We start from the raw sequence: 20,541 nt of genomic DNA on the forward strand, positions 1-20,541 counted from the left end.
TTACAGGGCAGTAACCCCCTTCCCAATGTTTCGGAAGCTGTTAGCTTATCATTCGGCTTGAGATGAAAGAACTCTTCCTTGTAGAGGTGATGAGCAGAGGAACTAGCTAATAATAAAAATATATATATATATATATATTATTAACTAGCTAGCCACCACAAATTACATTTCCATTCCAAAATACCTTTGTGTCTATTTTCTTGTTATTCCAGAAAACATTTTAGTAGAATGTTTATAAGAAGAAATATATTAGTATGGCAGTGAACAGTACATAGTTTCTTAACTGCCTATTAAAGGACTCTATTCGTATGCTACGATCAAGAAGAGTTTATTCATTAAACACTGCACCAAGGCAGTTTTGCTCCCAGCACTCTCCCGAGGGGAAGTCCAGTGCTCATGGACTGTCATCTGACTCCTATGCTAAGGTGTCTGGCCAGGGCTGAATTACCCAATAAGCAAGGTATGCACGGGTTTACCTGTGCGTACTTACTAATCTGTAGTGCATCATTTCACTTGTTTTTCAACACACCAAAGATGTGGTGAAACCCATGTAAAATGGTGCACTACAGATTAGTAAGTACGCACAAGTAAGTCCCTGAATACCTTGCTTACTGGTTAATCCACCTCTGCATCTGGCCCATCTTACAACACAAGAGGACCATTAAGTACCACTCAGAACTCATAGGCCTCTTGGCTGTAGCTTCAGGTGGTCTTTTCTCAAGCAAGGCATGTTTTGCTCAGGCTTTCGTTTGTTCCTTAGTCTAGCAGTAAATAATAATGACTGCTGCAGCTCAGTGCTGGGTGTTTTCCCCGAGCACAGAGTAGGGTTAAGAGCATGAACTCTGGAGCCGGATTGCTTGGGTTAGCATCAGGTGTTGCCACTTGCTAGCTGTGTGACCTTGGGCAAGTGGCTGCTTCTCTCTGTGCCGCAGTTTCCTGCTGAATCCCTTGCTCGTTAGGCATTAATATGTGTAAACCACAGAAAACAATGCCTGGCAGGCAGTGCTGTCCCCATCACATCCTGGTGCCCATAGAAACACTCATGGGACGCAGGTTTGCTGAGTACTGGGGACACAGCAAAGGGCAAAACATGCTCATACCTGTACTCCCAGAGCTCAGAGTCTGAGAGTGGGAGACAGTAGACAGACAGACAGCTAAATCAGATATGTCAGGTAATGAGGCATGCCGGGAAGAACAGTGAAGATGGGTAGTGGGCGGGGTGGCCTCCTGAGGTAGTTCCTGGGAAGGCTTCCTGTGGAGGGCCATGCAGACTGGGCAAAGGTGGGAGAAACAGTGAGGAGACCATGATGGTTGGAGCAGAGCATGTGAAGGGACAGTAGTGGGAGGTGAAATCTGAGAGGAGCCAGATAATACTTGGCCTTCAGGGCCACTGTGAAGGTTCCAAACGTTTGTAGGAGTGTTTAGGAACACTTAAAAAAAAGTGATGCTTATAAAAACAGATTTTAATAGGGGTTATTGATGCATTTGCAGACAGATTTCCTTAGAGCCATGACACCCAGCACGGGGAGAATATTTTATCCGTGCTGTCTCCTCCTCTCCCCTTCCCATCTTTCCCTCCAGCTGAAGTTTGCATCTTGATAATTGCCTTTAAAAGATGTACTTAGCACCTCCTTCTGTTTGTTTGAAATTGTTGTTTCTTTGCTGCCATTGTTTATTTTTGCTTTTCTTTGGAGAGCTTCCGTCAGTTGCTTTCTTCGTCTCAATGCCTGGTCTGTCTTATTTGTTCAGAAATGGCATCTGAACTATTTTTGGTAGCCCCTCTGCCCATCCACCACTGCTGCAGGGGACCAGCCCAGTGCCCCCATGTAGTAGGTGTTCAGCCAGAATTTGTGGGATGATTGGATGTTGGACTTATAAGATGCAGAAGGCAATCTAGTGATGATGGTAGCTTCAGGAATCCAGCCTAGGTTAGGGTGAGGGTGAGGGGTCTATCAGAGACAGGAGGGAGGGTAGACAGGGCCAGCCGAGTGACTGCATTTGAGGGGTTGGAGAGAAGATACCTTATAAGGCTTCCTCGTCTCTGGATGGAGCCCATCTCCTCTGTCTCCCCTGCAGTGGTCCCAGCTCACAGGTGTGGGGGAGGCTGCAGAGAGACTGCCTCCAACCGAGGACACTGGGTAAATGATCCTTTGCATGCCCGCTTCAGCATCCAGGCACCCCCGAATGTCCCGGCCAGTGATGGGGCTGAGTGGCTCATGATCACGTGGACAGTGTTCTCTCTTCTCTCTTTCAAAGCTCTGAACATGAAGGCTTTTCTTAAGACCATGAAGAAGGCTCTGAGCAATGTGTCAGAGGAGGTGCTAGAGGCGATATTTTTGAAGGTGGACTCAGACTGTAGTGGCTTCGTCACCTGGGTGAGGAGAGTGCCCCTGCTGCCTCAGGTGGCTGGGGAGGGGGGAGGCTGGTGGGGTACAGTCCTTGGCAGATCGGTTGAGCAAATGGAGGGTCAAAGATGGGGGACAGTCAACCCATCAGAAAGCCTTCCTGTGGATTCTGGCACAAGCTGTGGCACTTGTGGAGGAAACCCTCAGTGTCCTTGTGGTGTTCCTCCTGAGGTACCAGACTCATCACAGCTCATTCCCCTCCTGTGTCGCAGGGAAGTGTATGACAAGTGCCAGTGAGCCTTGCGTGAGACCTACTAAGCATGCAGCAGGGAGCAGCCATTTCCCCCCTCACCTGCCACGCAACTCTCCTGTGCACCAGGCTCCTGCCTACTTGTGGGGTTTGACTTGGTGCCTCGAAAGAAGTATTAGCGACCATCTCATGGCCCTCTGAGGTCATTCAGAAACAGGCAAACCTTTGACCATTAAGGAGTCCCTGGGTGGTGCAAATTGTTAACATGCTTGGCTGCAAGGCAAAAGGCTGGAAGTTTGAGTAAACCCAGAGATGGCTTGGAAGAAGGATCTGACGGTCTACTTCTGAAAAATCAGCCGTCGAAAGTGCTGTGGAGTACAGTTCACTCTGACACACGTGGGGTCGCCATGAGATGGAATCAGATCAATGGCAACTGGCTTTTTGGGCTAGGTGACAGTTGAAGCCAAAACGTCAGCGTAGTAATTAGTTATTTTAATAACTAATAAATAATGTATAGTTATTATAAAAAACAAAACGTCTTGCCATTGAGTCGATTCTGACTCATAGTGACCCTATGGGCCAGAGAGTAGAGCTGCCCCCACAGGGTTTCCAAGGAGCGCCTGGTGGATTCGTACTGCCCACCTTTTGGTTAGCAGCCATAGCTCTTAACCACTGCGCCACCAGGGTTTATGGTATAGTGATAACAATGCTTTTGTATGTTTCTGATCCTGAATGTTCTACAAGGAACAGATAGCATTTAAACGTACAGGAAAGTACGAAAACTGGCCTGACTGCTGCTGTAGTAATGATGGCAATGATAACTAGCATTTATGCCAGGCATTGTGCTAAGCACTTGCAGTATTATTTTACTTAAACCTCACAGGAATCCTATGGCGTAGGTGCTATTACTTAGCCCCATATGATAGACTGAGAAAATGAGGCATAGAGAAAAAAGAAACTTGCCCCGGGAACAAATCTGGAAGTCTGGCTCAGGAGCCCATGTGTTAGCTGCTGTACTGTATGCCTTTTGTTTTGTTTATTTTAGCTGTTCTTTCTCTTAAAAGTTTATAATAAACATGCTTCCAGTATTCTCTGCTGTCTATATGATGGTTCTTTTTAATCAAGTTCCCTGTTTCTATAATCAGATAGCTTCGTATGGTAGTGTGTCTTGGCCTCGACTGTATTTTCATGAGACCAGTCAGTGGAGTCTAGAGTTGTCCCGGTGGCCTGGGCTATGGTCCTCTCCTGCTGTTAACTTGATCTGTGAGCTTGGGCAACTCATATATACTTATGTGGGCCTCAGTCTTACTATCTATAAAGTGGGGTGAATAAACAGATTCAAAGGAGATGCTGGATGTGGAAGATTTCTGAAGATGTACCCCGCGTTAGAGAAACAAGGTAAGGAGGGAGGTGTTGCTATGCTCTTTTCACAAATGCTTGTAAAGGGCCCTTCATATACTAAGGTTCAGGAAGAGGCCTGTCGCACAGCTGCTTCTTTGGCCTGTGCTTAGGAAACGGCTCCTACGGTCCCTCGGAAAGGGCTGGAGAGAGACGAGGAAGGACACTGGAAACCAGGCTTGGGTTTGCAAAGCCTCATGCTGAAGCTGCTTTGCCAACATCCCTCCTCCTTCACCTTTTCTTCCCGAGGCAGCAGAAGTACGTGGATTACTTGGTGCGTGAGTTCCGGGGAAAGGAGGCGATGAGGAGGAGCCAGTACCGCCTGCGCTTCCACCTTCCTATGCGGATCATCCCCCAGTAAGGAGCCTCTTCCCAGACCGCAGGGGGGCTCGTCTGATCAGCTGCTGGTGTCAGCCCTGCAGTGAGCCCTGCCTTTCTGAAAGCCACCAGCCACTCTTTACTGGTGTTTCCCAAGTGTCTGGCACTGGGCCTGAGGCTTGATACACCTTAGCTCCCTTTGTCGTCACAACTCTGCAGGTGTTTGTGACGATTAAGGGAGATGATTTGTCCTCCTTTTACAGATGAGGAAACTGAGGCTCAGCCGGAAAGTGGTGGCATTGGTCTGTTTGACCCTCCCAGCCCCTACCCTCGCAGTGTACTACGTTGCTCTCCTGCTTCCTCTGGCAACCTGTCTGTTAACCACTGTGTGCCAGTGGGTTTGGCAGTTCCATCCACAGGGGCACAGATGGTTGTGTACCTCTGGGAGAGTGCTTTCCTGTGAGGTGGCAGGGGTAAAAGCCATCGTAGGAGACTGCACCTTGAGCCCATCCAGGCCTTGAGGCCTCAGCATTGCTGCGCCTCCGAGAGACACTCCATTTCTCTGTCTCTGCCTTGACTTCTGCCTAATCCTGCCTGCTTGCTCTTTTGTTAGGCTCCTACTGCCCACTTTGCCCACCGGGCCTTGGCCTCTTTCTCTTCCCATGTCTTCTGTGTGTTCCCCCCTCCAAACTCTGGGAAAGAGGAGTGCTCCAATGGGTCTAAGCTACTGTCCCAGAGCAGACCCCCTGCAGTCAGAGCTCCCGACTCCTGGAGCTCACCTTGAGTGGAACACCAATTCCTGCCAGGTGAGGTGGCCGGGGCCTGAGAGCTGGGTCCTGTGGTACAGTGTTTGGTGGTCTCCATTTGTGGCATTGGTTAGGAGGGGGCTGTGGGCGTGTCTGTTCTCAGAGGACGGCACCCAGAACAGTAGAACAGGGAAGACAAAGAACTAGAAGGTAGTCCCTGCCCTCAAGCAGCCCGGGGCTTAATAGAGAAGAGGTTTAACTGAAAATCCATGAAAGAATAACTTGTAAGTACTGACTTCAGGTGACACCCAGCAATTTCACTCCCAGGTATATACCCAAAAGAATTGAAAGCAGAGACTCAAACAGATACTTGTATACCAGTGTTCATCACAGTGTTATTCACAATAGTCAAAAAGTGGAAACAACCCAAGTGTCCATCAACAGACGAATAGGTAAACAAAATGTGGTATCTATATAAAAATATACAATGGACTTTTACTCAGCCATAAAGAGAAACGAAGCCTGATATATGATACAACATGGATGAAACTTGAAAACATTATGCAGAGTGAAATAAGTCAGTCACAAAAGAAAAAATATTGTATGATCCCACTTATATGAAATATCCAGCATAGGCAAATGCGTAGAGACCAAAATAGATTGGCAGTTACCTGGGGCTGCGGGGAGAGGGGGGTGGGGAGTTATTGCTGAAGGGGTACTGAGTTTCTGTTTGGGGTGATGAAAAAGTTTTGGAAAGAGATATTGGCAATGGTTGCCCAACATGGTGAATATAATTAATGTCACTGTATTGTACACTTAAAGATGGTTGAAATGGCAAATTTGATGTTTTATATATTACTACAATAAAGTTCTAAAAGAAAAGCAGGCTCGCCTTTACTGAGCCTGGGCCAGGCTCACCAGACGCACCATCTCGCTGACCCCGCAGCAGTGCTGGGAGGTGGAAGCGCTCTCCTCCCCATCGTGGAGAGGGGACACCGAGACTGTGCTGAGAAGACATTTCCGTATGGGCTCCCCTAACTTTTCATAGCTTCCCCACCTGTTGTGTCTGTCCTCACAGTGGCCTGTGAAGCGACAGTGAAGACTCTTATCCTTTTTAAAGTGAGAAAGCTGAGGCCTCTTGGCCCTGGCAGAAGTGGCAGAATTGGAAGTGACAGAGAAATGACTGAGAATATCCACCATGACCTGTACGGAGCTGTGGGCAAAGGGCAGGAGAGAATGTGTCCAGCTGCAAGTTTTGCTCCTCTCCTGCAGAGATTCTAGTGGCAGTAGAATTTCACAGTAATGTGATTTATCCTTATGCCATAGGTCAGTTATGTCCACGCGACATCTGAAAAAGGCTCTGGAGTAGGGTTCAAGGTGTCTGCGGTCTAGTCTTAGCTCTACTGGTAACTCAGGACATGTTGTTGTTGTTAGGTGCCGTTGAGTCAGTTCCGACTCATAGTGACCCTATGCACAACGGAACGAAACACTGGACATAACTCCAGACAAATGATTACCCCCTGGGGTACCTGAACAGTGAGGTAGAATTACCTGCCCTGCCTGGGCCCAGAGATATGGGCCCATCCAGTGGGAGGTGTGTGCCGTGCCACTGCAGGAAGTCAGGATGGCCGTGACTCTTACTGGCCAGAGAGCTGGCTTAGCCAACTTTGGGGCAGGAGAGAAGCCACTGGAAGGTAGCACGGAAGCACTGGGGGGAAGGCTGTACGGTGACATCCTATGAGGCCAGGCCTGCCTCAGGAACTGTTTACAGTGTTCAGTACTGTCCTTGGGTTCACACCATGTCCTAATTTCTCACGGTCCCCTTGTCTACTTTTCTCTCTTTCTTGGGCTCTACTCCTGCTCCACCTCAGAGCACGAGAGCAGTTGCTGGAAACAGTGTTATTTCACAGTCAACAGTCACAAGTTCCACTCTACTTGCCCTCTGTGGGTGGCTTTTCCTGTAAAAGAAGGTCTGCAAAAGGTTGCTGTCCTGGCTCCTCTCTCTCGTCACACATGAGGAAGCTGGAATGTTCTTTCACAGGATAAACTTACTGCCTTTGGACCCCGTCTCATACCTGCATCATACTTGGGTCTCTTTCTTGGCCATTGCTGATAATCCAGGAGCCCTGGTGGCTCAGTAGTTAAGAGTTCGGCTGTTAACCAAAGGGTTGGCAATTCGAATCCACCAGCTGCTCCTTGGAAACCCTATGGAGCAGTTCTACTCTGTTCTATAGGATCACTGTGAGTTGGAATCCACTCGATGGCACTGGGTTTTGTTTTGGTTTTATTGATAATCTAGTGGAAATCTGCGTGGAGAAGGGGGCAGAGTCCCACGTCTCTTGTAGCCCGGGGCAGTACCTTAGTTGTGAGTGTGTGTGTGCATGAAGCGTCTCTTCCTTTGGTCTTTCCTCTTCTGTGGCTCTGTTTGATGGGGTGCACTCTCCTCTCTGAATTGTTTTTGTTTGGGCTCTTGACTGTCTTATCACCTTCCACAGGAATCATGGTTGTGAAATTGTGAAGGTGGAGTATTTAATCCATCGATTCAAGAAGATGGGCCATTTCCTGACTGTCACCAAAAACGGAACCCTACAGTTCTGGTCTGAGTCCTTCTTGCTGCTGAGTTCCTTTAGGGTGAGTGGGGCCTGTGGAGCACATGCCGGTCATTGAAGAGCCTGATTGCAAAGTTGGCAGAGACCCAGAGCAGGAGCATTCTCAGAGTTCATGGCCTAAGCAGCCCTGGACGCGATGTCACAGGGCCGGGGTCCAGGCTCTGACTTCACAGTGTGTGACCTTGCACCTCACATTTCTTTTCTGCCACTTGGATGGCCTGCAGACAGCTCAAACCCAGTTTGTCCAAACAGAGTGCCACTTTGGCCTTCCCCACCCACCTGGCTTCTCCTTCTGTGTTCCCATCTCACTGAATGGCGTCAGCATCCACCAAGGTTTCCATGCCAGAAATAAGCCTCTTTCCCTTCCCCTGTCACATCCAAACCATCACCAAGTTCTGCTGATTCTGTTTCTACAATGACTTTCAAATCCTTGGCCTGAACCAGGCAGGAAATCATGGCGATTGTGAGCGTAGGCTCTAGAGTCCCACTACCAAGGTCAGAATCCCCACGGCACCACATACCAGCTCTGTGACCTTGGACAAGGTACTATAGTTTTTTGTGCCTCAGTTTTCTTTTCCATCAAATGGGGTTAGTAATAGTACTCCCTCACAGGCTTCTTAGGAGGATTTAGTGACATAATACATGTCTAGTGCTTAGAGTAGGGCAAAGCACTCACCAAGTACTCAAGAGGTGTAAGCTGACGTCATTTTTGTCTTTGTGCTGCCAGCTCCTGGCCAAATGTAGTAAGTGATAAAACACTCAGGAAAAGCCACTATGCACTTATTGTTGCCAGGCCAGTCCGGAATCCTCCAGCAAGTGAGGAAGGCTCAGCTCTCCAGAGAAGAAAAGCTTATTGAGAATGCTGCCAACAGCTTGAAGGGTTTTGTAAACCGTGTGGAACCGCAGAGGTTTTTATAATTGCATCAAGTGTCATTCCTTGGTGGAGGAGGGGCTCTGGCAGTATCCTCCCCTGCCCTAGTTGCTTAGGGAGGGAACTGAGGCTGGTGGAGTTCCAGTGACTCGCCTGGGTGCCCTTGGTAGCCCAGGACCAAGTGGGATTCACATCCATGTTCCTTAGACTTGCGGTTCTGACACCACCCCACCTCTTTTTCTGTGTGTGTGGGGGGCGGAGTGCATTGCAGCCTGACCTCCTGGTTTGGGCTGCTACATAGTCACCATGCCCCTCAGGGGTCAAAGGTCAGGAGGATGGTGGAGGGCAGAGGAAAGCTCCTGGGAGGGCCTGAGTTAACCTGGAGATTCTTCCTTGAGGAGCTACTTTGGCAAGTAGGTTTTGGTAAGAATGAGCCTCCAAGTACCACCCGTGGACACTAACTGTCTGCCCATTCTCATGCAGATGAAAAGCCTGGGAGTTTGGGGTGACCTTGGGCAAGTTGCTGAAAACCCTAGGGCTCCATTGTTCAAATGTTTTTCATTTGAACAATGCGGGGTGTGTGGGTTAAACCCTAGTGTTGGGCACAAGAAAGGGCGTCTGGGGCCCCTAGCCCATTGTCCTTGCTGCCTGAGCCATCTTGGGGCCCTGGGCAGGCCTCCCTGCTCTTGAGGCTGTCTGCATCCTGATGAAACAGTTCACTTCCTGCCTCTGTCATCTCTTCTGAATACGGAGGAAATGCCTTAAAATGACTCCTTACGCCCCCCCCCCCCCGCTGCCATTTCTTTTTCAGATCGTACTCCTTTCTGCCCCAGTTCAGAGCCTGTGGCCTTATTCAGTGAGCAAAATACAAATTCCCTAGCTGGCCATGCCTAACTCTTCTGCCAGTCTTCCAACCCCAAGTCCTATATCCCCTGGGCATAGCAGCTCCTTCCTCCCGACGTGCCTGTGGCTTCCCCCACCTGGAGCGCCAGCCCAGACCCTGTCTTCATAGGTGTCATGCGAGACTGGCACCAGAATGAGGAAGGGCACTGGTATTTCCTGAGCCCCTGCCAAGTGCCAGGCACTACACCGGATGCTTTAGCTTACCTTATTCCACTCATTCCTTGAAACCTGGTGGAAGGATTGCCCATTAATAAGCTACTTTGACTAGATGATGTCTGCAGATGGTAAATGAGGTCCAGACATTCAGAGGGGCAGGCAGTGGACTCATTCTCTCTTCCCTGCCCCTAGACCCTAGATTCTCTCCCTAGAGGCAGCTGCTGGGACCAGTTTTGGGGTGTTCTTCCATGGATGTGTTTACCTGTAGGCCCCCTGTTTTTTAATTGTGAAAACACACACAGCAAAACATTTGCCAGCAGAACTCCCCCCTTCACAATCCCGTGATGTTGGTTACGTTTTTCACGTTGTGCCTCCATTATAGTTATCCTTTTCCAAAACAGTCCTCTACCATTACCATAAACTCAGTGCCCCCAACCAAAAAATCTTCCTTTCCCTTTCCCTCTCCCTCCCACCCCTGGTGACCATTAATAATCTTTGTCCTCTCTCTTTTTTAAAAAATATACAAATGACAGCACATAATGGTGCTTTCAACCTTGCTTTTTCTCTTAGTATCCTAGTCTCTATTGGGATGTACACAGCTCTCTCGTCCTCTCGTGGTGTGGATTTGTTTGAGCTGTCCTCTCCTGATGGCTCTCAGGTTCTCTCTGGCCTGCTGCTATCCCAGCAGGGCTGCCATGCCGCCCTTGCGTACATTCTTCTATGAGTACCTGTTAACACATCCATAGATAACGCCTTAGAAATAGAATACCTGTATCAAAGCTATGCACATTTACGATTTTGCTAGGTCTTGTCAAACTGCTCTAAAAAGGGCTTGTGAGGATAGGTGTTTTTTAAGCCCATTTTACTGATGTGGAAACTGAGACTCAGAGATGTTGGGGAATTTATTCAAGGCCGAGTTGGTGGTGGTAGCTCTGGGCTCCACACTAGGTCTGTACCTGGTTCCAGGGTCTCGTAGGGCAGGAAAAGGTTCACAGGGACCTTGTGCCCATAGCTGTGCTCTGCTGGGCAAGCATTCCCAGCTGTGGGTCTCCTCTGCTCTTCTCTGGGCAGCTTAACCAGATCCAGCGACCCTACAACCAGCAGATGTGGGTCATTGACATGGTGTGTCTCCACAACATGGACCTGATTGCCATTGCGTCTGCTGACCAGAAGATAGGTGAGTCCCTGGGTCTGCTCTTGGCTACCAGTACTGTGCATTTGCCCTTGGGAGAGCTCTGTCGGCCTAGCCAACCACAAGCATGGGTTGGGGCCCTCTGGGGATATTTGTGGGTGTGAGGCCTTAGTAATCAGGTGGTTAATGAGGACCAGCTTAGCACTAAGTGCCACAAGAGGGGCCAGGAGGGCCAGGTCACTCATGTTGTTGGCTGTCCAACTGCCCCACGTGGTGTCCTGATGGTGAGTAGGCAGAGGGTACGTAGTGAATGCTTGAATGACTCAGGACTTTTGAGCAGCTCCAGATTTACAAGCCAGAGGCTGTCACCGGCCTGTCTCCAAGTCCTGTTTCTACCACCTATCTCTTGCCATGCCTTGTCCAGGCCACCAGCACCTCTCTCTCAACAGCAGGAACAGCTTCCCCACTGCTCACCACACTAGCCCCACAGAGCAGCCAGGATGAGCTTTTAAAATGCCTCTCTGCTCAAAGCCTTCCACCCACCTCCATTGCTCCTAGAATGGAGATTGAATCTGTAACACGGTGTACGAGGTACCCAAAGGTTTGGCCCTGTTGCCCCGGCAACCTCCTCCTCTACTCATCCTCTCCCTTTCTTGTGAGGCCACTGTAGCCTTCTCTCACCTCCTCTGATGAGCAGTGTGGCCTCTGCCTGTGAGCTGTGCTATCCCTTCCACATTCCTCCCTGCCCCCATAGCTTCTGCTTTTCCTTTGGCTCTCATTCCAGTTGTCACTTCCTCCAGGAAGCCCTCCCTAATCACCTAGTCCAAGTCAGGTTCCTCTTTTCAAAAGGCCCTCATGAGATTGAACATCTTTCCTTCAAACCCTTTTTATTCAGTGTGATCATACATTTATTAGTGTGATTCTTTGTTTAGTATCTGTCTCCTCTTCTAGGCTGTAAGCGCTATGAGGGCAGGGACTGCACCTGTTTTGCTTCGTTCTGTATCTCAGTGCCTGGCTCATCCTAGAGGCCCAATGACTATTGAATGGAAGGATGGATGAGTGAATGACCGATGCTTCTGACTGAACAAACTTACAAAGCGGTCAAGGAGACAAAAGTAATATATGAAGCTGTAGCCAATGATGCAAGACTAAGTGGGAAGAGAGAGCATGGGCTGTTCTGGAATGAGCAGGGTCTTTGGAATCAGATGGGCCTGGGTACAGACCCTGGTCCCGCCACTCTGTAGATGTCTGACTTTGGGCAATCACTTTGTCTCCTCGTGCCTCAGTTTGCCCAGATGTAAAATGGAGCCAATAATACATACCTCCAGGGTAAGTGTGGCTTAGTGGTTGGGTATGTGAATCCCCTGGCATGGTGCCTGGTACATAGTAGGAGCCAAATCAATATTAACATCATTAGAAAGTAAGTTGTGCTACGCAGGGACAGTGGCCAGTCACCAGCCATGGCTCGAGCGTGCAAGGAGGTGTTTGTGACCCATTTGGAGCTTCAGTTGTAACACCCATTTCCTGAGGACCTGGCGCTGTTCCGACTGTTCTCTCTTTGTTATCTGCAGATACCCTGAGAGTTGGTGTTATAGCCCATTTTAGAGATTACCGTAGCACCATGGCTGTCCCAACTGAGCATCTGCCATTTGCTCGGAGGCACTCAGTTGAGGCCACAGTGGGTGGAAGTGGCGCTGCATGGTCCTCTGCCTCTGTGGCTCTGGCTCGGCATCCTTCCACCTGTGACCCACAGCCCTTCTTGAGAGGCAGTGCAGGCCGTGAGGGTGTTGGCTCATTAGACAAGTGGAACTGAGGCTGGATCTACTGGAAGGAGCCAGATTCTTGAGAGAGTTCAGATTTGAAGCAGTGGGTACAAGGGCATCATTGAAGGCTTTTGACCAGGATGAAAAGAATGTTTGTGAAAGAATAATCTGGCAGGGCTGGTGCAGGATGGTGGAGGAAAGGGGTCATCCTGCAAACGCAGTTTCTGTAATCCATCCCTCACAATGCCTCTGTTTAATCATCTCCCCTTGTCTCAGAGTTGCCTGGAGTTTTTTGCAGTGGGGATGGTGGGACTGGGGTCAGATCGGCCTGAGCCCTGACACAGGTTCTCTGCTTCCATCTGCTCCCAGCATCTGTAGGGAGGCACAGAGAGCAAGAAAGAACTAGGCTGAGGACGGAGGGGACAGAGGTTCTCAGGTACCAGTAGTGCCTGGCTCTTAGCATTTGCTCACTCCTTTGCTTGTTACCCTCACCCTCATTCAGCTTAGCTCCATGGATCCCCAGGTGCTGTGCTAGGCCCAAAGAATACCATGGGGAATTGTACAGACATGCTCTCTGTCCTCATGGCATCTACATTCTGGAAGGAGAATACCCAAATACCTAAATACCCAACAAAAAATAGAGCCTGAGATATGCGCAGTGGAGGAAACCAACAAGATGCAGAGAGAGAAGGGCAACAGGGTCCTGGTTTAGACAGGGTGGGGGAAAGGTGATGTTTGAGCTGAATCTTGGAGGACTCTGTCTGGGAAGTGCCATGAGTGTTCTAGGTAGGGGAATAAAAGTGGAAAAAACCCTGAAGTGGGACGAGCTTGATGTGTTTGAGAAACTGAAAGGCCAGTGTGGCTGGAGCCTGGGGAGCCAGGGTGCAGGGTGGTGGAGGAAGGGGTGGGATGGGGGGACAGTGGTGTGAGATAGGATTGCAGAGGTCCACAGGGGCCAGGCTGTGGTTGGGAGCTGGATTTGGTTCTTGCTGCAATGGGAAGACAATTGGAGAGTTTTTAGCAGAGTGCTCCCTGGTGGGTTTACTTTGGGAAAAGCCTCCTCTGGCTGTGGTGGGGAAAGGACTGATGCGGCCGCCCTCTGTCATCCAGAGACACCCGAAGCCCCTCTGTCTCTTCCCCAGAGTTCTTTGATATTAGTAACCACAAATGTGACCGGGCCTTCACCTTCATCGAGCTGGATAGCTGTGTTCTGGTCATGGACTACTGGTGAGTCTCCTGGAAGATTGGTGCAGGGTCTTGGCCTCGGCCCCATCACGTGGTGGGGTTGGGCCCCCCAGAAGGCCTCTCTTCAAATGGCCCTGGAAACATCCCTAGCCCGTGGATCTGAGGCCCCCTTGGAGTGCTGGTGAGTGCTGGTGTCCTCTTTCATTGCAAGCCTGCTGCTCTTGCAGGCCATCTTTCGTGGTCACTCAGACCATGGAGTCATTGCCATTGAGCACTCTTCCTCTTCCTTCCCCACCAAATCAGCCAGGAAACCCTGGGAGAGGCTGGTTCTGCTGTGGCTGAGGACTCTGGGGACCCTAGAAGTCGTGGTCCATTGATGGCAGGGGTGGGGGAAGCTTGACAAAGCGCAGCTGGAGGACTGGGCACTCATTTATTTTAGTTTAAGAAAATGCTGATTTCTTTTGGACCCAGTCCAATGATAGTCTGGATCTGGGCCCCTGAGCCCGTGTTTGTCAGCTCAGCAGATGCTGAGGGCAAGGCTGGAAAGTCTTGTCAGAACTGCCCTTGCTCCAAGGTGGAGGAAGGTTGCAGAGGGGTAGAGAACAGCAGGTGGGTACCCCCAGCTGGTACCTAGCCTCTCTGTCTCCATCTTTCCCCAGGTCTGACTATCACAGAGGTGTGTTCTGCTATGGAGATACCAAGGGCAACATCTTCATTTTCATCTCCGACAACATGGCGAATGGGCTGTTCAACCCCCGCATCCTCCCCAGGACATCCAAATGGGGTGGCTAAGAGGCTTGGGAGTTGGGCAGAGGCCTGGGCAGTGGGCTGGAAGAGGGTGTGGAGATCCTGTGGTCCTGAAGGCTGTCTCCTCACTCCAGGCCTCCTTGCTCTCCAGCCTCTGGGAAGGCAGGCTCCTTGAGAAGCTGGCATGTGGAAGGGTGTAGGAGGTGGGGTGACAGCAGAAGGTGGTAGGTTGTGAAGTAAGGGTGGGGGCTTCAGGACCCTCCTCATCCCAGGGAGAATGGGCCCTGGGAAGTCACTCACCCGCTGAGGCTCAGGACAGTGCTGATTTCTTAGATGGCTTCTGCCCTCCTTGGCTCTTGGGCTGCCTTGAAAGGGGCGGGGGAGGGGGGCGGTGGTGAGGTGGAGGCTGCACTGAAGGTGGCTTGATGGGGCTTGGAGGAAAATCTGGCTTGACAAGAACAGGAATAAACACCAAGTGCTGTGTGCTGAGTACTTTGGACACCTCATCTCCTGGGAACCTCCACCCACTGCCAGGGGCTGGTGCTGTTATCACAGCCAGTTAGAGGAGGAATGGAGGTTTGGAGGGGAAGTCACTTGCCCAGTTCCCACAGCTGCTAAAATCTCAAGTTAGGCAGTCTGCCCCTGAGGCGTCCTTTTTTAACTACTTGCTGGGCTGCATCCCAAGTTGATTAAATGTTGAAGGAGTATTCTTAGAACTGCTCTGCCAAGGGACACCTATATCCCAGGGCTGTCTGGGTGACTCATCTGAGCTGGTCCCTGCCCTGACCGAACCCTAGGTGTGCGTACACTGTGTTGGAAGTCCAGGCCCCTCCACATCCAACTAGAGGGGACCCAGGCCAGTAGAGTACCTGCAGGGACACGGAACTTCCCTCCATCCAGGATACTAGGGCCGCCCCTTGGACTTCCAGCCAGGGTTTCAGAGCACGACACCCTCCAGAGGTTCCCAGGTGGTGGTGACACTCTTCTGCCAACTTGTTTGGGGCAGCAACCCCCACTGGCAGGGCAGAAGACAGATCCTACCCTGGACAAAGCAGTGGCTGGCACCCTCGTCTGGCCTTCCTCATCATCCTCTGCCCCTAGTGGCTGCCTTGCCCTGGCCCAACCCACTGAGCTGCCTGGCCCTGGGCACTCACTCCATGTCACCCTGGGAATTAGGATGGGAGGTTGTGGTGGTCTTTGAGCTGAGTGGGGGATGGGACACGAAGGGGGGCAGATGAAGCTGGAGTGTTGGGCAGGGTCCTTCTATACCACCTGCTGATCGAGGGCTGTGCTGAGGGGAACAGACTGAGGACAAGGTGGTTCCAGCATGTTGAATTGGGAGGAGATGGACAGACCCAGATATGCATCTCAGCCCTGTGTGACCTGGAGCCATTTTCTTAACCTCTCTGTACCTCAGCTTGCATATCAGTCAAATAGTTCAGGGGCTTTGCTGTAAGCATGGAATAAGAAAGCATGGTGTTAGGTACCTAGTATGTGCCCAATGACTCTGCTTTCCCTACCTGCCCTGGGATCTCAGCCCCAGGGGAGAGACAGGCAGGTAAACAGCTTGTAATAAAGCTTTCTCCTGTGCCCATGCTCTGCCTGCCCTGCTTTCGCAACCTAGAGCAACATCCCACTCCCTTGACACTTCCTTTTCAAGTTTCTTCCTGCCCTTGGAAGATGGAGCTGGTAACTTTGTAGCAGTAAAATGCTTGTCATGAGCCCCCAGATTCCCTCTCTCCTCTTTGCTGCATGTTCCCCTGTCAGACTGTTTTGGTACTTCTGACCTACCTCAAACTCTGCTCTGAGAGTGGACCAACCTATGCTTGCCCCCTGGCACTGTTGGCTCCACCCCTCTGTGTCCAAGCATTTAGCTCACATCAGGTGGCATAGTGGTTAAGAGCTATGGCTGCTAACCAAAAGGTCGGCAGTTCGAATCCACCAGGCGCTCCTTGAAAACCATATGGGGCAGTTCAACTCCGTCCAATAGGGTTGCTATGAGTTGAAATCGACTCGAAGGCAACGGGTTTGGTTTGGTTTGGTTAGGGGCCATATAGTGCTTTCCCTGGAGATTCATCAACTGTCTGTCTTGGGTAGTTTCAGTGGCCAGGAGAGTCTAAGCCCCATGAGGGCAGGGCTGTGCTTAGTGCCGTGCCTGGCACATAGCAGTTCCTTCAAGCATACTTGTGTTATGATAAGTGCGTGCAATTTCTTCTTGGAACTTGTGTTTTCTGGACAAGGAGCCCTTGTAGTTGGGGGCATGATGGCAAACTCCCAAATGATAACTCTTCAGAATGAAGAGAGCCTAGGATCTCCATTCCTTCACTTCAGCAAAGGTGGCGCCTCAGAATGGATAATCAATTTAAGGTTTCAGTAGTTAGGGAGAGTGAGGAACCCTGAATTCTGGTTCCGGCTCTTCCATTAGCTGGCACAGGGGACTCTGGGCAGAGTGTTAGTCTGCCTGGGTCTGTTACCAGGGGGAGGGAGGCACCCACTGAACTCACCAGGGTGCAGTGAGGCTCAAACGAGAGTTTGGATGGGAAAGCCTTCTGAGTAACAGAGGAGTTGCAAACCATCTCAAGGTGTCTTCTGAGGGTTTGCTTGTCTGGCAGAGGGGAAGAGCTTCTGAGCAGGACCTCGGTTTCCCCCCAACAGATCATTGGATCGCAGTTTCTATGCAGAAGCTCTTAAATGAGAAGTCCACTTCACATAAAAGTTACCGACTAAAGGTAGGTGTTACCTTTCTTTGGCCTGTCATCATGGTAATTATCTGTTCACAAGCCCCACCCAAAAATAAATGCAAACAGTGGATGTCCCCCTGCATTCAATCGTAGGCCTTGGTGCTTGGTCTGTGGGAAGAGGGCCGAGGCAGCCGTTGGACCTGTCAGCTCTATCTGCATAATACTCACACATCCCAGGCGTGGCCCCTTCTCTCACTCCCTTCCTTGTTAAGCCCTAGTCCTGGCAGCATCATCTCTCTCTTAGACTGCTGCAGTGCCTTCTAGTGGATTCCCAGTTCCTTTCTCCACCCAGTGCTTTTTCTACTCAGCAGCCAGAGGAATCCTGAAATAGAAAGACAGCCATGTCACTCCCTCGCACAAAATCCCGCTGTACCTTCTTACCTTGTTTGGAACAAAACCTCAAGCCCTTGCCATGACTGTCAGGACACCAGGGAACCCGGCCCCTGGCTCGCTCTTGGTCTTGTTTTCTACCTTTCTTCTCCTATTCGCTTTGCTCCAGACACGCAACTCCCTTGCTATTCCCTGAAAATACTAAGCCTTTTCCCACCTCAGGGCATTGGCACATGCTGTGTGTCCCACTCTTCTTCCTCAGGTCCCTGCTGCCTGAGTTGGGTGGCCCAAGCCTTCTAAATGTTTCTTTCTGAGCAGGCCAGGTAATTCAGACCCTGAATTACACTCTTAGTAAGTCATGCAGTAGCACACCTCTTTTCCATCTTCTGTGTGAATCTCACCTTGGGCTTGGTTTTCCCTCCAAGGTGTTGTGTCCCCATTTTAGTTCAGTACCTTCTTTAACAGACTATGCCAGGTACTTGGTGAGGTAATGCATGTGAAGCCTAGCTCAGGGCCTTGCATATAGCAGGGGGTGAAAAATATTTGGTGACCCCTCCAACTTACCCTCTCACCCTCTCTCCTCCATTCTTGTCCCAGAGAGGAAGATCTCCTATTTGGGAGGCCAGGCACTGGCTTGGATCACCGAGCTGGTGCTAGTGAATCAGAGCCTGTCAGGCCAGGCCAGCCCCTTGACTCATGTGTCTCATCCTTTTGGTGCCGAGGTTGCAGGAGATAATATCCTCATGCACTGCACGCTCCCTGGAGCCAACCGTGCTCTGACCAACGTGGAGGGTAGCACTAGGGCCAGGAAGCACAGGGTTATCTGTGGCGGGAGCTCCCTGTGGACTATGCAGACTCAAATCCATCCTTTCTCCCTCCTTGGAATACAGGTGACAGAGAACGATATTAGTATTGTCCTGATCTTGCCTATCTTCTAACTTATAAAATAGGAAATCAACAGGAGGCTTAGTGCTTTTAAGTTTTTTTGTTGATAAGTGGTAGTCACACATCCCTGGTCACAGGACCTGGACTAAAACTGTAGGGCGATAGCAGTTTGTCAGAGCTATGATTACTAAGAGAAGAGCACTAGACTTGATGATGTCTGGGCTCCTCCAGTCCCTAACACCTGGCCATGTTCTGGGTTCTGGGCCTAGAATGCTGTCCCTGGGTTGAGTCTCCCATCATTGTCCCTCTCTTTTGCAGGCTGTCCATCCCAACTGGTGCCAACAGATCAAGTTCATTCCTCAGCTGAATCTGGTGGCCTCCTGTTCAGCCACTGAGAAGTCCTCCCTGGTGCTGTCAGTATTGCCATCCAAAACCCCTGACAACCTCAAGTAAGAACTATCTGAAGCAGTGGGGTTGGGAAGGAGGTGGGTAGTGAGCATACCTTGGGTGGTTCTGGCTTCATATGGGCCACGTGTGGATGTCCTTCCCAAGAGTGGGCCCACTTCTTAGTCAGTAGCGTCTCTAATGGACAGTGTAGTGCCCTGTGGATCATGTCAGGTCCAAGGAAGCACTCCCTGTCCTATCCAGAGATAGTGGAATCTGGTCCTTACAGCATGGCTTCAAAAGTTGGATTTAATCATCTTTCTGGTCTTGCCACTAGTGGTGACACTTATCTACCAACTTATACCCAAAACTCAGCATAGAAGCTGGCACATAGTAAGCAGTCAAAAAAAATTTTTGAATGAGGGAATGGAAGTGAATTACTTTGCCTCTCTGAGTCTTAGTTTCTTTGTGTGTAGAAGGGGGATGATAGTAGCACCTACCTCACAGGATTGTTCTGAGGACCACTTGAAAGAATGCTTTACTACGTGGTTTGTGTTCAGTAATTGGTAGCATTTATTATTATAAATGTATCTTCTTTGGAGGTGGTTCTTACCTATTTCCTTCTGAATTCCTCTACCCCAGAGTAAGCTTTCTTTTTTTTCCTTTCCTTTTCTTTAAAAAAAAAAAAAATCAGTTGTTAGTCACACATGCACACACACATAAAAATCAAACCCATTGCGGTCAAGTCAATTCTGACTCACAGCCACCCTACTGGACAGAGTAGAACTGCCCCATAGGATTTCCAAGGAGCAGCTGGTGGATTCGAACTGCCAACCTTTAGGTTAGCAGCCTGAACTCATAACCACTGTGCCACCACAAGTACTAGGTAAATGAATTGCCCCGCGAATAATTAAAACATTGTAAATAAGGCTGGCCCCCACGTGTCTGTCAGTTTGCCCTACTGTGGGGGCTTGTGTGTTGCTGTGATGCTGGAAGCTTTGCCACCGGTATTCAGATACCAGCAGGGTCACCCATGGAGGACAGGTTTCAGCTGAGCTTCCAGACTAAGACAGACTAGGAAGAAGGACCCGACAGTCTACTTCTGAAAAGCATTAGCCAGTGAAAACCTTATGAATAGCAGCGGAACATTATCTGATATAGTGCTGGAAGATGAGACCCCCCAGGTTGGAAGGCACTCAAAAGATGACTGGGGAAGAGCTGCCTCCTCAAAGTAGAGTTGACCTTAATGACGTGGGTGGAGTAAAGCTTTCGGGACCTTCATTTGCTGATGTGGCATGACTCAAAATGAGAAGAAACAGCTGCAAACATCCATTAATAATCGGAACCTGGAATGTACAAAGTATGAATCTAGGAAAATTAGAAATTGCCAAAAATGAAATGGAATGCATAAACATCGATATCTTAGGCATTAGTGAGCTGAAATGGACTGGTACTGGCTGTTTTGAATCGGAAAATCATATAGTCTGCTATGCTGGGAATGACAGCTTGAAGAGAAATGGTGTTGCATTCATCATCAAAAAGAACATTTCAAGATCTATCCTGAAGTACAGTGCTGTCTGTGATAGGATAATATCCGTACGCCTCAAGGAAGACCAGTTAATACAACTATTATTCAAATATATGCACCAACCACTAGGGCCAAAGATGAAGAAATAGAAGATTTTTATCAGCTGCTGCAGTCTGAAATTGATCGAACATGCAATCAAGATGCATTGATAATTACTGGTGATTTTAATGCGAAAGTTGGAAACAAAGAA

The 20,541-nt window shown here is 49.8% G+C and overlaps 1 protein-coding gene across 1 annotated transcript in view; it reads left to right on the top strand.

The window, feature by feature from the left end:
* The window catches only part of EFCAB8 (EF-hand calcium binding domain 8), a 94,465-nt gene that overhangs the window by 10,696 nt on the left and 63,228 nt on the right, over positions 1-20,541 (top strand). Inside the window, exons 3-10 of the mRNA XM_064276422.1 lie at positions 2,257-2,375; positions 4,247-4,350; positions 7,553-7,688; positions 10,668-10,773; positions 13,634-13,718; positions 14,336-14,460; positions 17,079-17,152; positions 18,698-18,828. Coding sequence (XP_064132492.1) covers positions 2,257-2,375; positions 4,247-4,350; positions 7,553-7,688; positions 10,668-10,773; positions 13,634-13,718; positions 14,336-14,460; positions 17,079-17,152; positions 18,698-18,828 — 880 coding nt within the window. The remainder of the gene's footprint in view (positions 1-2,256; positions 2,376-4,246; positions 4,351-7,552; positions 7,689-10,667; positions 10,774-13,633; positions 13,719-14,335; positions 14,461-17,078; positions 17,153-18,697; positions 18,829-20,541) is intronic.

The sequence above is a fragment of the Loxodonta africana genome, chromosome 24 (genome assembly GCF_030014295.1).
Source record: "Loxodonta africana isolate mLoxAfr1 chromosome 24, mLoxAfr1.hap2, whole genome shotgun sequence".
Classification (NCBI taxonomy): Eukaryota; Metazoa; Chordata; class Mammalia; order Proboscidea; family Elephantidae; genus Loxodonta; species Loxodonta africana.